We start from the raw sequence: 18,350 nt of genomic DNA, 5'->3' as shown, positions 1-18,350 counted from the left end.
AGTCCATTTGGGACTCTACAGCACTGAGACCGGGGGACGTCAGCACAGCAGAGACCCACTTCCAGAGTAGGCCAGCTGTCCTGATTTCTGCACCCTCAGCCGGCTAGACCAACAACCGCAAGGACCTAGGATGCACAGAGGCCAGCCGACCTATCCAGTCTGCACCCGAGTGCCCCGGCCGGGTACCGACAACCCGAGCCCCATGTTGGAGCTCTCGGACTTGTCACCAAGTCTCCCTCTGCCGCCTCTTTCTAGGTGGACCCCGCTTCTTTCCACCTGCGTAGCCCGCAAAGCTACCATTCTGACCAACACCTCTGTTCTTGGACGCCCCAGGGCAGGTAAAGAGTAATTGCTGGTGGTTCTTTGGACCTTGACCCCCATCACCCTAAGTCCCAAAGGAGCCTCACAGAAACCGACCATGAATAATTGTATGCAACATATACCTTTTTTACCCAAGCAAAGCATTGTTGCGTTAAGATGCATTTAAGTGAACTGCTTACTTACCTGTGAAATCCAATATTTAGAAAGTACTTACTTGATAACGAAGTTCTTGGTATCAAAATGTATATAAAAATATGACAAATGTTTCTAAATTGGTCTCGGATTTGTTCTTGAGTGTGTGTCTCCTTTATCTCGTCTGTGAGTAGAACAAATGCTTAGCACTACCCTCTGATATGCCTACACTGCTCACCCCCACTACCACATAAGAGAGCATTTAGTGTCATCATTTTTGCCTCTTTAAACCAACAAGGGGTGCCTGGACTCTTTACACCATGTAACTTGTTTGGGTCCATTATATAAAGAGCCAGCTTCCTAAATTTGTAAGCAAAATAAAATAATTAATCATTTTTTATTTTGTTTGATGAATGCTTTTGTCTGTATTTTTGTGTATCATTTTTCGGTTCAAATCATCAAAATTGCTTAAACTGGTGGCCCCTGCTTTCAGTAATGACTTAGTGGGGGTCCCTGGCTTCCAATAATGATTCAGTGGGGGTTCCCAGATTCCAGCAATGATTAAGTGGGGTCAGCAGAAATCAAAAAGTTAACAACCACTGGTCTAAAATCATCTCATGAAGGGACATCTTTTTTCCCTCCGGACACCCTTCACCCGGTGCCTAGGCCCCAGCTCCCACGTAACTGGACTGATCCTCTGACCAGTCTAAGATCCTTAAGGACCTAGCCTTGCTGCCTCAAGACCCCACCTCGCTCTTGCGCGCCTTCTTGCTCGCTCTCTGCTCCTTCCTCTCGCCCTACTCGCCGTCCTTTTCTCTTTCTTTGTGCCCGTTTTTGAATTTCCACTCTCCTCCCTTGGGCCTCTTTGTGCCCATTTCCTCACTCTGCACTCTCGCTCTCTCTTTGTGACAGTTTTTACACTCTCTATCTTTGCTCATCCTTTATGCCTCCTTGTGACCCTTTTCTGTGACCTTTTTTCCCATTTTCCACCCTCTCTCTTTTTGCCTGTTTTGCCCCCTCCATTCTCGTTTTGTGCCTGTTTTTCAACTCTCCACACTCTCTTTGTGCCTCTTTTTCCCTTTTTCTAGTGCCTGCTTTTTCTTCAAGCCTGTTTTCCTGCCCCCCGCTCCTTACCTGCATCTCCTTGCATGTCTTCTCCTGCCTCCTGTGCTTTGTCCTTCCCTAGCCCCGCCCCCGCGCATCCCTCCCCCTCACAGGAAATACTTAATTGCGCCCACTGCACGATCGCGCCGCTAGCTCATCAAAGACAAACCCTGACTGCGCCTGTCCGTGCCAGGACTGCGCCCAGCGCCACGGACCCTGGTCCAACCGAACGCTACAGCCTCCAGCCTGCATGCACGCCACACCGAATGACGCCTTCTGAGCTTTGCCCCGCTAGAACCCTTTCTATGCACTCACTGCCATTTGACTTTCACCGACATGCACACAGGCCTCACCCTTTCTGGCATGCATGCTCCTCAACACCAGATCCCACGCCAAACATGCCACAGAGATCTGGAACACCATCGAGATGCACACCCCGGACATCTTCCTGAAAGAGAAATGGCTAAACCACACATCGGCACCCACCATCGCCACAGCCATTCCACCGGGTTATAAAATCTCCTGCCAGGACAGACCGAACAAACTAGGAGGAGGACTCCCCGTCAAACACAAGGACTCCATCACCTGTACCGCTTCCACCGGCGAGGACACAATCTTAATGGAACACATGCCCTTCCAAATTCAGACCGGCAATCACACCTCCATCAAAGGCACACTAGCTTACCAACCACCCGGACCATGCGCCACCTTCAGCAATCCCCTCATAGACTTCATCACCATCAGCTCGAACTAAATCATCCCACTCAGTGACCTCAGATTCTATCTCAAAGACCAAAGAGATCGCATCTCCACAGCCCTACTCAGATCGTCCAGGGCCCCACCCACAATGCAGGTCACACCCTCGATACCATCTTCATAGCCAGTGAACAGATCAAGTTCAGCCACCTCACTCCTTTCACCTGGACAGAACACTCAGTCGTCCACTTCTTCATCGACGCACCCCGCACCCCAACAACCAAACCCCCCCCCCCCCCCCCCCCCCCCCGCCCTGTCAAGACCACCTACAATCTCAGCTGGAACAAATTAAAGCACACAGACTGGACCAACACCTTCACTGCCCACAGCTGGAGAGAAGCCAGAGAACCAGTTGGGACAACACCGCTAGAAAAACAAGTCCGGGTCTAGAAATACCAAACACAAATCAACGAGGCAAGAAGAACAGCCCTAGCTCTCAGACTGGAAAACAGCTTCAACAACGGCAAAGAGCTCTTTAACATCGTCAAAGAATTTTCCAACCCCACAGCCGCCATTAACTCCATCACCCCTTTGCAAAACCTCTGTGACAACCTCTCCAATTTCTTCAACAGAACAATTCTTAACATCTACAGCAACTTTGATCCCTGACGCAAGAGACAAAAAACTCATCCACCAGCTGCCCACCATTGCCAACTGGAAACCCCTCACCCCAGGAGACACTGCCAAAATCATGAGAACAATCCATTCCGGAGCCCCCACCAACTCCTTCCCCTACCATACCATATCTGTAATCTAGAAGGAAATCTGTTCAGCTCCCACCTCACCACCATCGACACCCCCCTCCAAAGTGGAACCTTCAATCACAACTGGAAACATGGAGAAATCATAGCTCTCCTGAAAAAAATCCACACCAGACCTAAAGGATCTCAGCAACTACGGAGCCTTCTTACTCTTGCCCTTCTCATTCAAAGTAGTGGAGAAAGCTATCAACAAACAACTTTCTGATCATCTTGAACAAAATCACCTACTAAACATCTTGCAGTCTTGATTCCACCCCCACACCACCGAACCCAAGCACCTCATCTGCAGAGTCCCTCAAGCATCTTCACTGAGCCCTATGCTCTTCAACTTTTACATGGCGCCACTCCCCATGTCATAAGATCCCACTGAATCAACATTGTATCGTACGCAGGCAATATCCAGCTCATCCTCTCCCTCACAGACAACAATCACACCACCAGAACCAACTTCAACACCTGCATGTCAAACATAGCAAAGTGGATGAAACAAAATTATGTAAAGTTCATCAGAGATAAAACAGAAGTCCTGATCTTTGGGAGCAAGAGCTCAACATGGGACTCCTCCTGGTCAGACATGAAACCCACACCCACCCCCAGCGACCATGGCACAAATGTCAGCATCAATGTGGACAACAGACTTGTGATGGCCAAACTAGTGAACACCATCACCTCCACCTGCTTCTTCGTCTTATGTATGCTCCACAAGATGTTACATTGGCTCCCCACTGACACCAGACACACAGTCACCCAGGCCCTTGTAACCAGCAGACTAGAATACAGCATAGCACTCTATGCCGGCCGGCATCACTAATCAACTCATACAAAGACTTCTGACCACCCAGAACGCCGCTGGCAGACTCATCCTAAACATACCCAACTTCAGAGAGCTACACTGGCTACCAATCCAGAAGTGATGCCAATTCAAACGGCTCACCCACGCTTACAAACCCCTCCACAACATCAGATCTGCCTACCTCAACCATTGCCACAACTTCCACTAGCCCACCCGGCAACTGAGCTCAGAATCACTCCACCCCATGCAAATACCTTGCATCCACAGGAGCAAGTCAGGAGGACGCTCATGTTCGAGGCACGTGAGCTGTAGAGCACATGCTTTGTATAGCCTGCCATCTAGTGTTGGGTCCGGATGTTTGCATTTTGTTTTTCTTTGAAGAAGTCTTTTCCAGTCACAAGGTAGGGGACTCCTCCTTTTGGTGATAGTGCGCATGAGCATCGACTCCATTGTTCGATTGTTTTTTCTGCCATCGGATCCGGATGTGAATTGCGGCACTCCTGTTCGACACTGTTCCTCGGGTGCCCCTCGACGCGCAATCCACTATCCTCAACTGTATTGTATCTCAATCTCATTTCCCATTCTCTGCATATCATTTCGAGTCAAAGTCTTCGATCGGAAGGTTCGTGGAGGGCCATTGGGCCTTCCAGCGTCAGGCTCGTTAACAGCAATTACGTCCCGGGGTTTCGCGCTAAGTTTTCCGCGCTCCGACTTGCACGAAGTGTACAATCTCAGTTTATCCCCAGAACACGACGAGCAAGACTGCGACGTGTGCCGATCGTTTCGATCCGAGAAGACGCTCCATGACCGTCGGGCTCAACGTCACGAAATGCACGAACAAAGCGGCTCCGCACCGGACATCTTCGGTGAAGATAACGACCAGGAAGAATTCCACGCACAAGGAGCCGAAGAAGAGGGGGAACGCATCTCCGCATCCGAAGCCGACTCCGACATGGAAGAACAAGAGCAAGTGACACCGGGTCAGCGTACCGTGAGTACAGACACCCCCCTGTCCCAACATGTGTTGAAGAAAAAGGCTCCAGTCCTTCCTCTGCCCTCGGGCCAAGGTTGGCACCGAGAAAAATTTTCAGATGCCCCGCCCGGCACCGATATACAAATCAAAGCCTTCCGGCTCGGGGTCGAGTCAGGCTCATCCCGATGCCGAACAGAAACCTTCGGCATCGAAATCGAAGCACATCGGTGTGGCCATTCCCACGCTACCGAAGAGTAAATCTTCGGAGCGGAAAGCTTCGGAACCGAAACTTTTGCCGCTGAAAAGTACGGCGCCCAAATATTGTCCTCACCAGACTTCTGGGTCCACCCTTTGAGTCATTGCACAAATATGAGCTGCAATTCCTCACTTGGAAAGTCGCTTTCCTCATAGGTATTACATCACTGAGGAGAGTAGGTGAGCTTCAGGCACTAACCGTAGAGGAACCATTTTTACCAGAACACCAAAACAAAGTGGTTCTTCGGACTAATCCTAAATTTCTACCCAAGGTGATTTCTGCCTTCCATATTAACCAATCAGTTGAGTTGCCTGTGTTCTTCCCTCAACCAGATTCTGTGGCAGAACGTGCTCTACACACCGTTAAAAGAGCATTACTCTATTGCATAGAAAGGACAAAATCTTTCCGTAAGTCAAAACAACTCTTAGTGGCTTTTGCCCCACCTCATAAAGGCAATCCCACCTCAAAATCAGGTATTGCATGGTGGATAGTCAAATGCATTCAGACATGCTATGCAAAAGCAAAACGAACATTAACAATTCCCCCGAGAGCTCACTCCACTCGCAAACTAGGGGATTCTATGGCTTCCTTAGGAAACATCCCCATAGATGACATCTACAAAGCATGTGATCTACACCTCGCATGCCTTGAACGGAAAATGCTACTTACCCAGTATGCATCTGTTCTTGGCATGTAGAGCTGTAGATACACATGCGCCCACCCCCCCTCCCCGGGTACCTATACCTGTTGCAGTGATATCTTACTTAGATGCATAAACATGGACATCTCTATTCTACTACTCTTGCTAACTCCATTATCATCCTCTGCGAAAAAACAATCTAACAATGGAGTCGATGCCCATGCGCACTATCACCAAAAGGAGGAGTCACCTACCTCGAGACTGGAAAAGATTTCTTCGAAGAAAAACAATGTGCAAACATCCAGACTCAACACTAGAAGGCAGGCTGTGCAAAGCATGTGAATCTACAGCTCTACATGCCAAGAACAGATGCATACTGGGTAAGTAGCATTTTCCTTTCCTACATCGTCGCCCAATCCTGGAATGACAACACCAGGACCTCCCCATCCCTTCTCGAATCCTGCAAGAAACGAAAGGCCTGGCTATTCAGCTAGGAGCCTGATCCTCCTACTCACATGCCCAGCGCCTGGCTACCCCTTGGATGATAAAGCACACTCTACAAATCTAACTCAAAGTCTCTCTGTTTGCTTCAGTGGTATGGAAAGTAGCTGAAGCGCTGAAATTAAATCCTTCCACTACTAAGACCAAGTCTAATATTTTAACTGAAATCCTGCAACCCTCTTCTGCAGTTTGAGTATCTCCTACATTTCAGTGAGGCACTGTTGAAGACTTTCTAACAGCCTAGGAGAAATTCTCAGGCCCGGTAGTCACTGACAAATCTCTCAATAAATAACCCTGCTCCTTGTGAGAGCAAATGTTTGTGATCCCGAACTTTTGCTGTTGCATCTGTCCCTAGAATTCTTTGTGGTCCAAAGTTCTTCAATTATGCTGAACTTCTATACCTTTCTCTGGCATCCTCCAGACCAAGAGCTTGAAAGGCTGAACTCTATAGGCTGAATGTGTATTGCCTCTGGCAGCCAAGTCCTCCACACTGCAAATTCCTGTATAGGCCAATATGTCAACGATATGTGGGAGCTTGCAAAAAGAACCGTCATCAGCCTTGATAACACTAAAGATCCCTTTTCTGATCTGTTCAATGAGGGCCTTGATGTCTTCTAATAAATCATGGATTCTATGGATATGGTGACCACAACTTGTTACCGACGTCGTAAAGCTTGGATGCATTCCACTGGCTTCTAATGTGACCGTTGTGGATATGCCCTTTGATGATGCGTAGCATAGGAAGGGAGGGCTGACTCCTCCTGGGAGTGCTTCAAGAACACACATGCTTGCTGGGTTTTCCCAGCAAAGCAGTTCTACCAACAGTACAGGAAGTTTTGATGTTTCTCCAGAGTGCAACAGTCTCATCAGTGACAACCCTCATAAGCAATCCGAGCAAGCAACCAAATGTACTGCTCCTTTTGGGACAGGGCTGGAGCTAAAGAATGCCATCAACAACAGCAGCTCCAGTCCCCTCCACTGGAACAGGTGGTCTGTAAGATGACCTAAATACTTGTTTATCAGGAATCTTTTCTGGAACTTTGATGAGACACTCGTCAGCAGCTTTGGAAACCTTATATTCACAGGTGGCAGATTTGCAATGTGTCACATTAGATATTTTAGTTCTGACTTCTTGAATGTTTTGCAATAGCTTTTGATGACTTTCTGGGTCAGACAGTTTTGGTTTGGTACCTCCCCAGGGAGATTCGGAGCAGGCTTTTTGATCCGTGCCCTGTAGTCCCACCTCATCTCTTACATAGAGGTTGACCTTCTACACTCAACATCTATAAAGCCTTTTCCACCTCCACAAAGGATTGCAGATGTTTCTAGCTCGATCCCACTTCTGTAAGAACTACTCATGTTAGGCCTGATGTCCTCAAACATTTTGCTGGTACCACAAGCCAGACGGCAAACAATGGCCCTTCATTGGTGCTTAAAGAAGCAGTGGGTCCAGCATCAGATTATAGTCCCTGTTTAGGTGGAGATCTACAAACATTTGCAGATTATTATCACCTCCTTGTTGGACTGGGGTGTCAAACGGGATGAGTTCACAGCTAGGCGCTGTTGTCCACATTAGTGGAACACCTGCATAAATGCAGCACCATATGGAGCACCATTCAAGTTCTGTCATACAATCCTCCCACTGTCCATTATATCAACGGACTGCTTAGTATAGTGTCTTGGACCATGTGTTGGTAGGCGATATGGTAAGATAGTAGGTCCAAAGAAAGGGCATCATCCCAGTAGCGGCCCATCTACCAGATTCCGAGGCCTCAGTGTGAAAGCGGATGCTCTGAGCTGTCTGTCTTTAGAGAAGCATGAGTGGGAAATTCATCCTAAGGGACAGAAATTATTTTCTACATCTGGAGGTGTCCATGCATGGATACATTTGATAGAACCCAGAGCAGGAAGTGTCCTCAGTTTTGTGCTACTCATGTCCCTCCGATTTGTTCCCTGGGTGGTTGCCTTCAGGCAAAAATTACCATGGGGACTGTTTTACGCATTCCATTTGATCCACCTTATGTCAAACGTTCTATAGATGGTACATGAGAATCAAGCCCGGATGATCTGATTACCCCAGACTGAGGAAGTAGGATTAGGAACACTGTTCAGTTTGAGCTACGCTCCCTCTCCCTTGCAGAGTGTACCAGCTTTCAAAGCTGGATGGTCACGTCCTTCATCCCTGTTCCCTGATGCTGCAGTAGCACGCATAGGCATTAAGCGTTGCTAGTTACAGTCCGCCTGCCTGTTCCCAGAGTTTAGGAATGTTATCTTAGCCACCAAGAAACCTGCTAGAAAACCCTCTTCATGGGACGCTGGACTGAGTTTGTTGACTGATCCAAGTCCGCAGGTCTTAATCCCTTTCAGTCCCACAGTCTCAGCATTCTATGATGTGCATCATTTCTTGACCAATATGACGAGACTGCAGCTTCTGTCCAGTGTTACTTGGCTGCCCAGTCCACTTTATCTGTCTCCCTGATCAGCACTCCTTTTTAAGTCGCCCATAGCTGTGCGTTTTCTAAAGGATTTGCCCTACATCTTTCCTCCCACTCCATCTATTTTTTTTCATTTTGTAATTTTAAACTTCTGTTAACAGTGCTCAAAGCACCCTCCTTGGAGCTGATATACTCTTGCTCAGTTTGACTTCAGGTACCGAAAACAGTCTTCCTTGTGGCTATAACCTCAACTCATACTCGCCTGTCTTTCATTCCTCCGAAAGTGGTGTCAGACTTCCACATAGGACAATCTGTCACACTTCCATCCATCTTTCCTCCTCTCTATCCCACCAGGGAGGAGGAGAGACTACACAGCTTGGATTCCAGACATGCAGTTTCTTTTTACATCAACAATACATGCCAAGACAGAGTAAATTACCTCTTTTTTTTGTGGGGGTTGCTGCAGCCAAGAAAGGCACAGTGATAACCAAACACATCATTGTGCTTTGGGTTACACTTGGTATAAAGATCTACCCTGCCTTGGCCAAGATACCCTTTCCACATGCCCAACCGCGAGGGCTATGGCTGCTTCCACAGTTCTCACCAGTGGTCCCTCGGGAGCTTACATTTGTTGGGTGGTCACTTATTCTTCCATGCATATATTTTCAAAATGTTACTCTCTAACATCCCAAGCACATAATGACATATTCTTTGCCGATTCTGTACTCAGTCTCATTACCAAGGGAATTAATGCTTTGGGACTCATTTATAAGGTGAGAAATCTGGGGCAAGACGTTTCTATCAGAAGAGAATTTACTTACCTTCTGTAAAAAAAAATCTAAAATATCTGAGGTATACTACTTCTTACTGCAGATTCCTGACTCACCTGCCTACTCTCCTGATGAGTTAGTATTGTGACAAATAAGATACTAAATTATGCAAATATAGTGTGCTATTTTTATGGCTGTTATAAAAGCTAGATATTTTTCTCCTTCCGCACTCCTTGTTGCGGCACAGAAAAATTACCAGGAACTGTCGGCAGCACACAAGTCAACGTCTTATGTGTAGCGATGTCGACACATCCTAAATGGGCGTGGCCATGGCTGGAGCCACTTAGTGGTAACTGCCGATGGTGGAGAGCTATTGCTGTGGACAATGTCTCTGGGTCTAGTCTGGTGCTTGTGGATATTCACAAGGAAATTGTAAGAAGATATTTCACTTACTGCAAGTTGTGACAAATAGGGTGGGGTATTTAGCACACCTAGTATATACCATATCCCCACGGTGAGCAATTTCACTCATGTTCTAAATACTTCCTATTTCTGAGTTTTGAGACGGAAAGTGAGGCATGACATGTAGAATAGATTTTTAACACAACAAATTAGGCTTGTTTTTCTTTTTATCTGGACCTTGATAAATTTCAGCAGATTTAACCTTCCAGACTGTATCGGGGGGTGGGGGGTGAGCTGTGAGAGTCTGATAATTATCACACAACTCAATTCTGGTTCCTGTGCAAAAAAGAGTTTGCATAGGGATCGTAATTGAGCTCTTAATTTGTAATGTGGGCCAGAATATCCACCAGAAATATTGTTACAGAAAATAACAATATATTCTAAAGCACTACGTTTGCATTCCCAAAATGGTAGACAAACTGTGTGGGTAATGATTATAGCTGAGAAATGAAAGGTTGTGCCAAAAAGCTAAGCAGTTTATTAGTAACTCAGAGATAGTCAGTTGTAAATTGGCCACACTGGACATAAAAGTGACTCCTTACAGAGAAAAATCCACCTCACCCTGTTGCAAGAAATATCTTGGACCATGAGTAGGCATCTCTGGTAAGAAATCAGCCTTATTAGAGTGAGATTTATTGGCAAAGGAAGTGACACTATTGTAGAGTTAGTAAACCTAGGAAAATGAGAAAACCTGGGATGTTAAGAAACTACTGGGGTTGAAGAGTCTTTAGAAGAAAAAGAGGGTGAGCAGCTCATGAAAAACAAACCACAAGATGCTCTTAATTAGTAATGTGGGCCAAAATATCCACCAGAAATATTGTTACAGAAAATAACAATATATTCTAAACACTAAGTTCGCGTCCCCAAAATGGTAGACAAAGTGTGTGGGTAAAATGCATGATTATAGCTGAGAAATGAAAGGTTGTGCCAAAAAGCTAAGCAGTTTATTAGTAACGCAGAGATAAGCAGTTGTAAATTGGCCACACTGGACATAAAAGTGACTCCTTACAGATAAAAATCCACCTCACCCTGTTGCAAGAAATATCTTGGACCAGGAGTAGGCATCTCTGGTAATAAATCAGCCTTATTAGAGTGAGATTTATTGGCAAAGAAAGTGACACCATTGTAGAGTTAGTAAACCTAGGAAAATGAAAAAACCTGGGATGTTAAGAAACTACTGGAGTTCAAGAGTCTTTGAAGAAAAAGCTCATGGAAAACAAACCACAGGATGTTATGGAGCATTACAAGAAAATCAGACACTTGCAAGAGTAAAAATCATCCTAAAACAATATAAGATATTCTTATAGAGAAGGTGCAGCAAAGTAAAAGTACAGAGATACCGGAGAAAAATAATAAAAAGTAGGAATTGCGTCAGGATGTCAAACACTTATGTGAATAAAGGAAGTCATGAGTGAGTTGAAGACGGAATTAGAGAGTAAGTGCAGCAAATTAAAACTGTAGAGAGTCACTGTGCAAGATAATGTTACAGTTTCACCTGGTAGTCTGCTAGGCTGCCTTTCACAGATTGTCTTTATTGAATTTTAATTGACCACCATCCTGCCTTCAGATACGGAGGACTTCATGAAGCAGACAATCCATTAGTTAAAACGGCTGACAAAAAGTGGTTTTAAAGGTGTAAATACCTAGTAAAGCACACCTTCCTGAAAGGGCACACAGTGCAGTAAGATTATAACCAGAAATGTAAGACATTTTACCAGACATAACAGTAGCCAGCTGCCTGGGTTTTAATGAAGAGATGTTTGGAATTTTATCAGTCACAGTAGACCTAATAGATTCCGATGAGACCTGGGAGAGCATCCAAGTGCAGTCTACCCACATTTGCCACCTTACTCTCCACAATGCTTTATGTATAAGCGCCATGAGGTGTGCATGCTCACACTAGTCTTTGGAAGTTGTCGGTTTGGGTAGTCCAGTGCCTGTTACAGTTGTCCAGTAATTTCACTGGGGAATTCATACTTCCTTTGTATCTTACACAACTCAGCCAAAAAGAAGTTGGGTTGGAGTGTTTTGTCTTTAGCCCTTTTCCAAGTCAGGTCTCACAAGCCATTTTATCATGCTCCTTGTTGGACAAATAAAAATCATATCTTGTCACTGGAGAAGGAAATGAATCTACTGAAACCATGACAATGATGTTAACACCAGCGTTTGTTTTATTTGTGTTTTGGGGACTTATAACACCCACACAAATCACCCCAAGGTATCAAGGCCCGATGGGGGAACATTAATTCTCTTTGAGGCAATAATTACTGTCAGATAGAACATTTAGAAAGCATAAAGCTAGAATTGGAAGCCTTGCCTAAATTTAAGTACATTTGTTTCCGGTGTGGTGTTCCACAATGCAGCAGCAGATATCCCGCAAAAAAGCATATGACGCATTGAATTGTACCAAACAACTCCAGAAATGAGTGGGGATGAGTCTAAAAAAGAAATTATGAATGTTTGCAAAGTTTAGAAATGTTAAAGCATGAACTGACCATGGCACGGAGACCCTAGTAGTGTCTACATCAAATTTAACACTAAGAAGTTTAACACAGCAGGAACAGGAGGTTCCCCAGCTATTCCAAAATCACACTTGTACATACATTTGTCCACTTATCAAGCTGTAGGAGGAGTGTTAGAAAATTATAAAATACATCCAAGGATTGACAACTAACAATGTCCTTATTTATCCCAAACAGAACACAGACCTCTTACCTTACAAAAAGCTCCCAAGGGAGACCACCAAATGCCAACAGAATGGTAGTGGTGAGAAGAAACCAATAATGAAGTGTGCCACTGGTAGGGGTGAGGTGAAATTGACTGTCTTTGTTTAGATGATACCATCAGTGAGGTCTCTTAACCATCAGACATCTCTGTGATACTAGGTTCACATATCTAAGTAGGGGAGTCATTATAAGGTTTGCTTGGAGGCCTGGTATGTGGGAGGATATACCAGACCCACTTTGTAACATTAAACAACTTCTCAGTCCCTTCTTTTTGACTTCTTCTCCAAGGGAAACCTTTCACAGTTCTGGAGTTTTGGGAGAACTGTTAGAGACTAAAACCTATTATCCCACTTTATTCCACTGAATCTTCAATTACCCATTCCCATTTAGGAGCATCAGAAAGAGAAAAGGGAGTACCACACATCAGATAAATTCAAGGTGTAAACCAGTCTCAAATGTCTACATTTGCACTTAATGCATTGGTGGACTTCAGCAGTGCCTGTGCCCCTTCCCCTATTGTTTTCCTGCCATTTCTGAGCTCAATATATAGTTGGGCATGTGTGGTATTTGAGCTGCTTCTTTTGTTGTGAACCTGTGGTGCTTGTTTGTCACGTACTGTGGTTGTTTTGAGGTGGTGCCTCTGATCTTCGTAACACCTTGTCAGTCTCTACTTTTTACAATGTTGGATTCCCTCAGTAGCTCCCGGTCTTTCAGCGTTATTGAACAGTGTTCATTCCATTGTTATGTAGCTACAGTGCTTGCACTGTTGGGGAACTGTGGTGCCTGTATTATTTTCATTGTTGAACACGCGTTGTGCCTACACGTGACGTTCTGTGGTTTTTGCAATTCTTTTGTTGAGGTCCTTGGACAACTGCCCTCGTTTCACTGCTGACGTTCTTTGGTGCCTGTACTGATGTAATTGTTTCCCACTTACGGTATCTGCTGATTTTGCATTAAAGGGGGGGGGGGGGACCTATAGTGTGTTGCTATGCACCTATGATGTTTGCATATCGGATTTTAGGCACCTGTGGTGTCTATGCTTGTAGCCTTGTTATGCATATCTTGATGTCTCCTCTTCTTGCAGTATCTGGCACCTGTGCTTCTTGTATTGGTGGTCACTTGTTCCTGATTTCTCCTTAATAGGGAACCGGTGATGGCTGTAATTTCTCTATTTTCTGTGATAGTGGAGCAGTTATGTTAACTGTGTGTATTGCTTCGCACTCCCGGATAATAGAAAATACTGCCCTCCCACACGGAGGCTCAAACACGACGAAGCAATAAAAACAACCCAACAGCACCTGAAAAGGGATTTCACTTTCTAAAATGAATCACAATAAAGAATAAGGCATGGGTTTTATTTGTGCAATGCTCTCTAACAGAAAGGCTTTCCCAGATGTCAAATGAGCAACATTCAAATGTTTATGGATATATATGGCTATATCCATATAGCCAAATGCGCCAAAACCCGGTTCCTGGACAAAGGTGCTTTATTTCAATTAGCGCAGGTAATCACGTGTCAGAGGCACCTGACGCGTTTCAGCATATTGCCTTTTTCTGAGGTGTGTCCTCTTACGTGCAATGTCCCAGTTTATACTTGATCACACGCCTCATTGATGGCCACACTCTAACTCCCAACATGCAATTCGTGAGACAGCATACTTTCCGTGTAATCCTCGTGATGTTTAACAATTACTGTCTCAAAGTCTCGATATCACCAGGTGAGTAAGGCACAACGGGGGAGAAAAGACTGGTGCACTAAACTAGACACGTAGTTGCCACACAGTTTAAAATCAGCGCTGAGTCCAGGACCTGCTTTACAAGGCAAGACGCCCTGCTTTGCTCCCTTTCTCACCCCTGCTCACAATGCTGGCATTCCTTAGGCTTGTGATGGGGAGAGCGGGTCATGTCCCCCAACTTAAATCATCCACAAGATGCCGTCGACGGAGACCCCCAACCCTGCAGGGCGGTCATGGCAAATACGGGAGACAGCAATTCCCGCAAATAACATCCAAACAAGAAATGCGCCAAAACCCGGTTCCTGGACAAAGGTGCTTTATTTCAATTAGCACAGGTAATCACGTGTCAGAGGCACCTGACGCGTTTCAGCATATTGCCTTCCTCTTAGGTGTGTCCTCTTACGTGCAATGTTCCAGTTTATACTTGATCACACGCCAGTGCACACAGACACTCATACATCACAAGGACAGTTATAGCCCCTGGTAACTTGAATGTGCACACACAGTCACACACCACAATGGCAACAATAAAAAATAAAACACATCACGTGGTGCAAACGTCATCTTGGCCCACTCCAGACAGGGGGATTCACAGCCGGGGTCAAGAGATTAAGCAACCAGGTTCCTGCACTGAAGACGCTTCCACCGTTCAGGCTCAAATTCCAGTTTCTAAGTCAAAAAACCCCAGCTTTATAGTCTCAAAACACACCAGAAGGTTCCGAGAGGCCTTCCTCTGCGCCAAGGAAACGTATTAGAATTGGCCACTTTCTATGCAAGCATTCCAAAGGCAAAGGAGTTCTTGCGTTCCTTCTGCATTCTCACATGTTCCAGCCCTTATCCTAACACGGCTTTCGAAAGTCTCCGGCAGTACAGTCAACACAACAACCTTGAACGGGAATAACTTAAACAACTTGAGTGATTTGGGGGCGTGCCTGTGCTCGCAAAAATCTCAAGCAAGACAAAGTCAGAATTCAAGATAACATGAGGGCATGTCAAAGCCAATAGTAAGAACTTCAAAATACTTCCCAATGTACAACACAATTCACATTTGTACACCACTGCCTACAGCCTCACACAATTCATCTCCCATTTTACAACATAATGCACATTTGAGCACCACTGCTTATAACACTGCACTTCGAGACCAAGAAGTACATTCCACACCTCTCTCTCTCATCCTTTCAAATGCACATCCCACACGTTCTATTCCTGGCAAGACTGTTCTGCTGTGTGACAGCTCCCACTTTAAAACTACAAGATTACACGAGAGACATCTTCAAGGAAAAAAGCACATGCAGGGAAAAAGTATGTTGTACATTCAAGCTGGGCTAAAGTAAAGCGCCAAAAGTTAATTAAAACAATGGTAGTCAAAGATCATCATGTTTCCAAACATAGGTGTGCCTCTAGCACTACACTGTGCTTCTTGCGTTGTTGGGCATCTGCACCTTTATTCCGCTTGTGTGGTGTCTACAATTTCTATGTATGTTTGGAGATCTGTGAAGTCTGCACTTCTTACACTGTTGGGGTCTTTTTGTTCCAGCACTTCATATATTATTGGTGATCTATGAAGCATGCGCCTCTTACATTTCTGGGCTCTTGTAGTGTTTGCCTGTTGCTTGACGCTGATTGAGCCTGCAATTCTTGCATCTTTAGTGACCTGAGATGCCTGTGCTTGCTTTACCGGAGCTTGTGTTTCTTACATTGTTTCAGTACCTGTGGTATGGTTCAATATCTCACCTATCTCTTCCATTTACTTCCTCAGTGTCCGAATGTTGGTGGACCGAAGCAGCCCAGCTGATTTCTCACATGCCCCAGATTCACCTGGCAAGGGCACTGTCTTCCTACAGGCTTCACCAACCACTGGCTTCCTCCTGCCAAATTCCCACCAGTGAGGCCAGTGACCACCCCCATCTTACACACAGACATGATAGCGACTAATGTGGGTCATCTGATGCTTTGCTGTAAGGAGAGTCGCACATGAGGTGCCATCTGATGATGCCACAATGCCAGAACTCACCCAAGGAGCCTTCTAATGCTTCACTGCCAGGATACACTAACTTTAATGCAGTGCTGCCGGGGTGCCCATCTGGGGAATTCTTTCTGATTCTGTGCTGTCAAGACACTGATACAGTTGCCTCCCAAGCAGGATGACCACACAAACGGGCCATTTGATGCCAGACTGTTAGGACGTACAGGGAAATGGCATCCTTTGCCAGGAGGCATAAGCTACACTGCTAGGAAGGTGAGACAGGTGGAACAGGCTAATACTGAGCAGCAGGACAGAATCAGGAAGGCCTTTTTTATGCCGCACTGCAGGGGCACCACCATAAGGAGCTCTTTTATGCCACGATTCAAACAGTAGAGACAATCTGAGGCCAAGCTGCCTGCACACCAAGGGGGGAAAGGGCATCTGATGTTTTGCTGCCAGGACACAAGCATATTGAACATTCTGATACCACAGTGCCAAGATACTGGGAGAAGAGATAATCTGATGCCACACTAGCAAGACCCTCCTGAGGGGGTGGGTTGGAGTTAAATGGTTCGCTGCCAGAACACACACAGGACGACCATCTGAGGCCACACTACCAGTGTACAAAGGACAAGCATCTGACGCAACACTGCTAGACTCCACAAACCGAAGAGTAAATCTTGGCTGGCAGACACTGACCTTTGAATCATTGTAGGAGTAAATTAAGCTACTCACATTTCCATCCTGACTGTTCCATCTGAGGAGAACACTGTGGGGGAAAGTTGTGAAATCTATCCTGGACAAAGACTGGCTTTCTAGTATATTTTAAATATGCATCATCTATATATATATATTTTATTTTATTTTATTGCAAGTAAATCTGGCATTGGTTTATAGCCGTGTATTGAAGGATTGTGTTTCATAAGAGATGGCACAGTTGCACTGTCAGTGTTTTCTGCACTTTCAAAGGTCTCTGTGCCTTTCAAGAATCGTAGAAGTTTTGGGGTTCTGGGGAAGGGAGCACATGAAATCTCTGCAATGTCATGGGTGGCTGATAATTATCTCTACTTACTATCTGCATATTTAGCTTTCTCCACTCCTTTGTGTGTCATGGAGGGTCTGGCTTATTGGGGATGTTGAACTATCTGCATTGTTGGTGGTCTGTCGACCTCTCTGCTCTTTTTCAATGTTTGTGCTATCAGGCATCATGTGTTGGGTTTCGGGAGGTAGATCCTGTTGGGCATTCTGGACCCTTTGCTCTTCCATGAGTTTTAGGTGTCCTTTCCTTGTGATTTGGGAATGGGGCCTGTCTAACATCTTCATGGAATCTCTGTACTGTCCGAGGTCTCAACTGTGTCAGGGGTCATGAGGTTTCTGATCTGTCAGGAGTTGTAAGATCTCTAGCTTAGGTTTTGAGATCTGCATTGTCATGACTGTGAGATCTCTGCTGTTGAGGTTTCTCTACTCTTGAGTTATTAGGTCTCTGCCTTTATCAGGGCTGTGGTGTTTCTGCTTCGTTGAGGTTTCAGGAATGTCTTCTCTTTCAAAGGTCATGGCATCTGTGTTATCATTTGCTCTCCCTGGTGCATATTGGTATCTACAGTGTCATGGTTGTCGGGTCTCTGTACCAGCTATTCTGTCCAAGATGTGCAACAGTTATCACTTGTCTAGCAGCTAGCCCAAGGACATTCTTCCTGGTACTGAATGTGCTTTATCCATATAATTTCATTTTGTACCATAAGTGGTTGGTGTGTCTTATTCTATGGCTGTTCAGTTGTCTGCACTGTGTGGGTCTGGACATATTTGCTCCTCTGCTGCAAGTCTTAGTATCTCTGTTCATTGAGGTCTCTGCTGTGTCAGGTGTTATGATGGTGTTTCTGCACTGTATGTCTTGTGAAGATGGTGATTTATCAGGGGTTATGTCTTGTCTCTTTTTGGGTAACGTGTTTGTTTTCTTACAGAATAATATGCTGCATGTGATAAGTGAATGTGCACTGTCTAGCAATGTGGGCACA

At 45.4% G+C, this 18,350-nt stretch overlaps 1 protein-coding gene across 2 annotated transcripts in view; it reads left to right on the top strand.

The window, feature by feature from the left end:
• The window catches only part of LOC146780095 (P2R1A-PPP2R2A-interacting phosphatase regulator 1-like), a 79,133-nt gene extending 61,902 nt beyond the window's left edge, over positions 1-17,231 (top strand). For both annotated transcript variants that reach the window (XM_085637692.1, XM_085637691.1), the window contains one exon: positions 16,129-17,231. In XM_085637692.1, the coding sequence (XP_085493818.1) occupies positions 16,129-16,258 (130 nt within the window). In that variant the 3' untranslated portion in view covers positions 16,259-17,231. The remainder of the gene's footprint in view (positions 1-16,128) is intronic.
• Positions 17,232-18,350: the final 1,119 nt, after the last annotated feature.

The sequence above is a fragment of the Triturus cristatus genome, chromosome 12 (assembly GCF_964204655.1).
Source record: "Triturus cristatus chromosome 12, aTriCri1.1, whole genome shotgun sequence".
NCBI lineage: Eukaryota > Metazoa > Chordata > Amphibia > Caudata > Salamandridae > Triturus > Triturus cristatus.
Note: the sequence above shows the minus strand (reverse complement) of the source record. Positions and strands in the feature narration are given on the sequence as shown.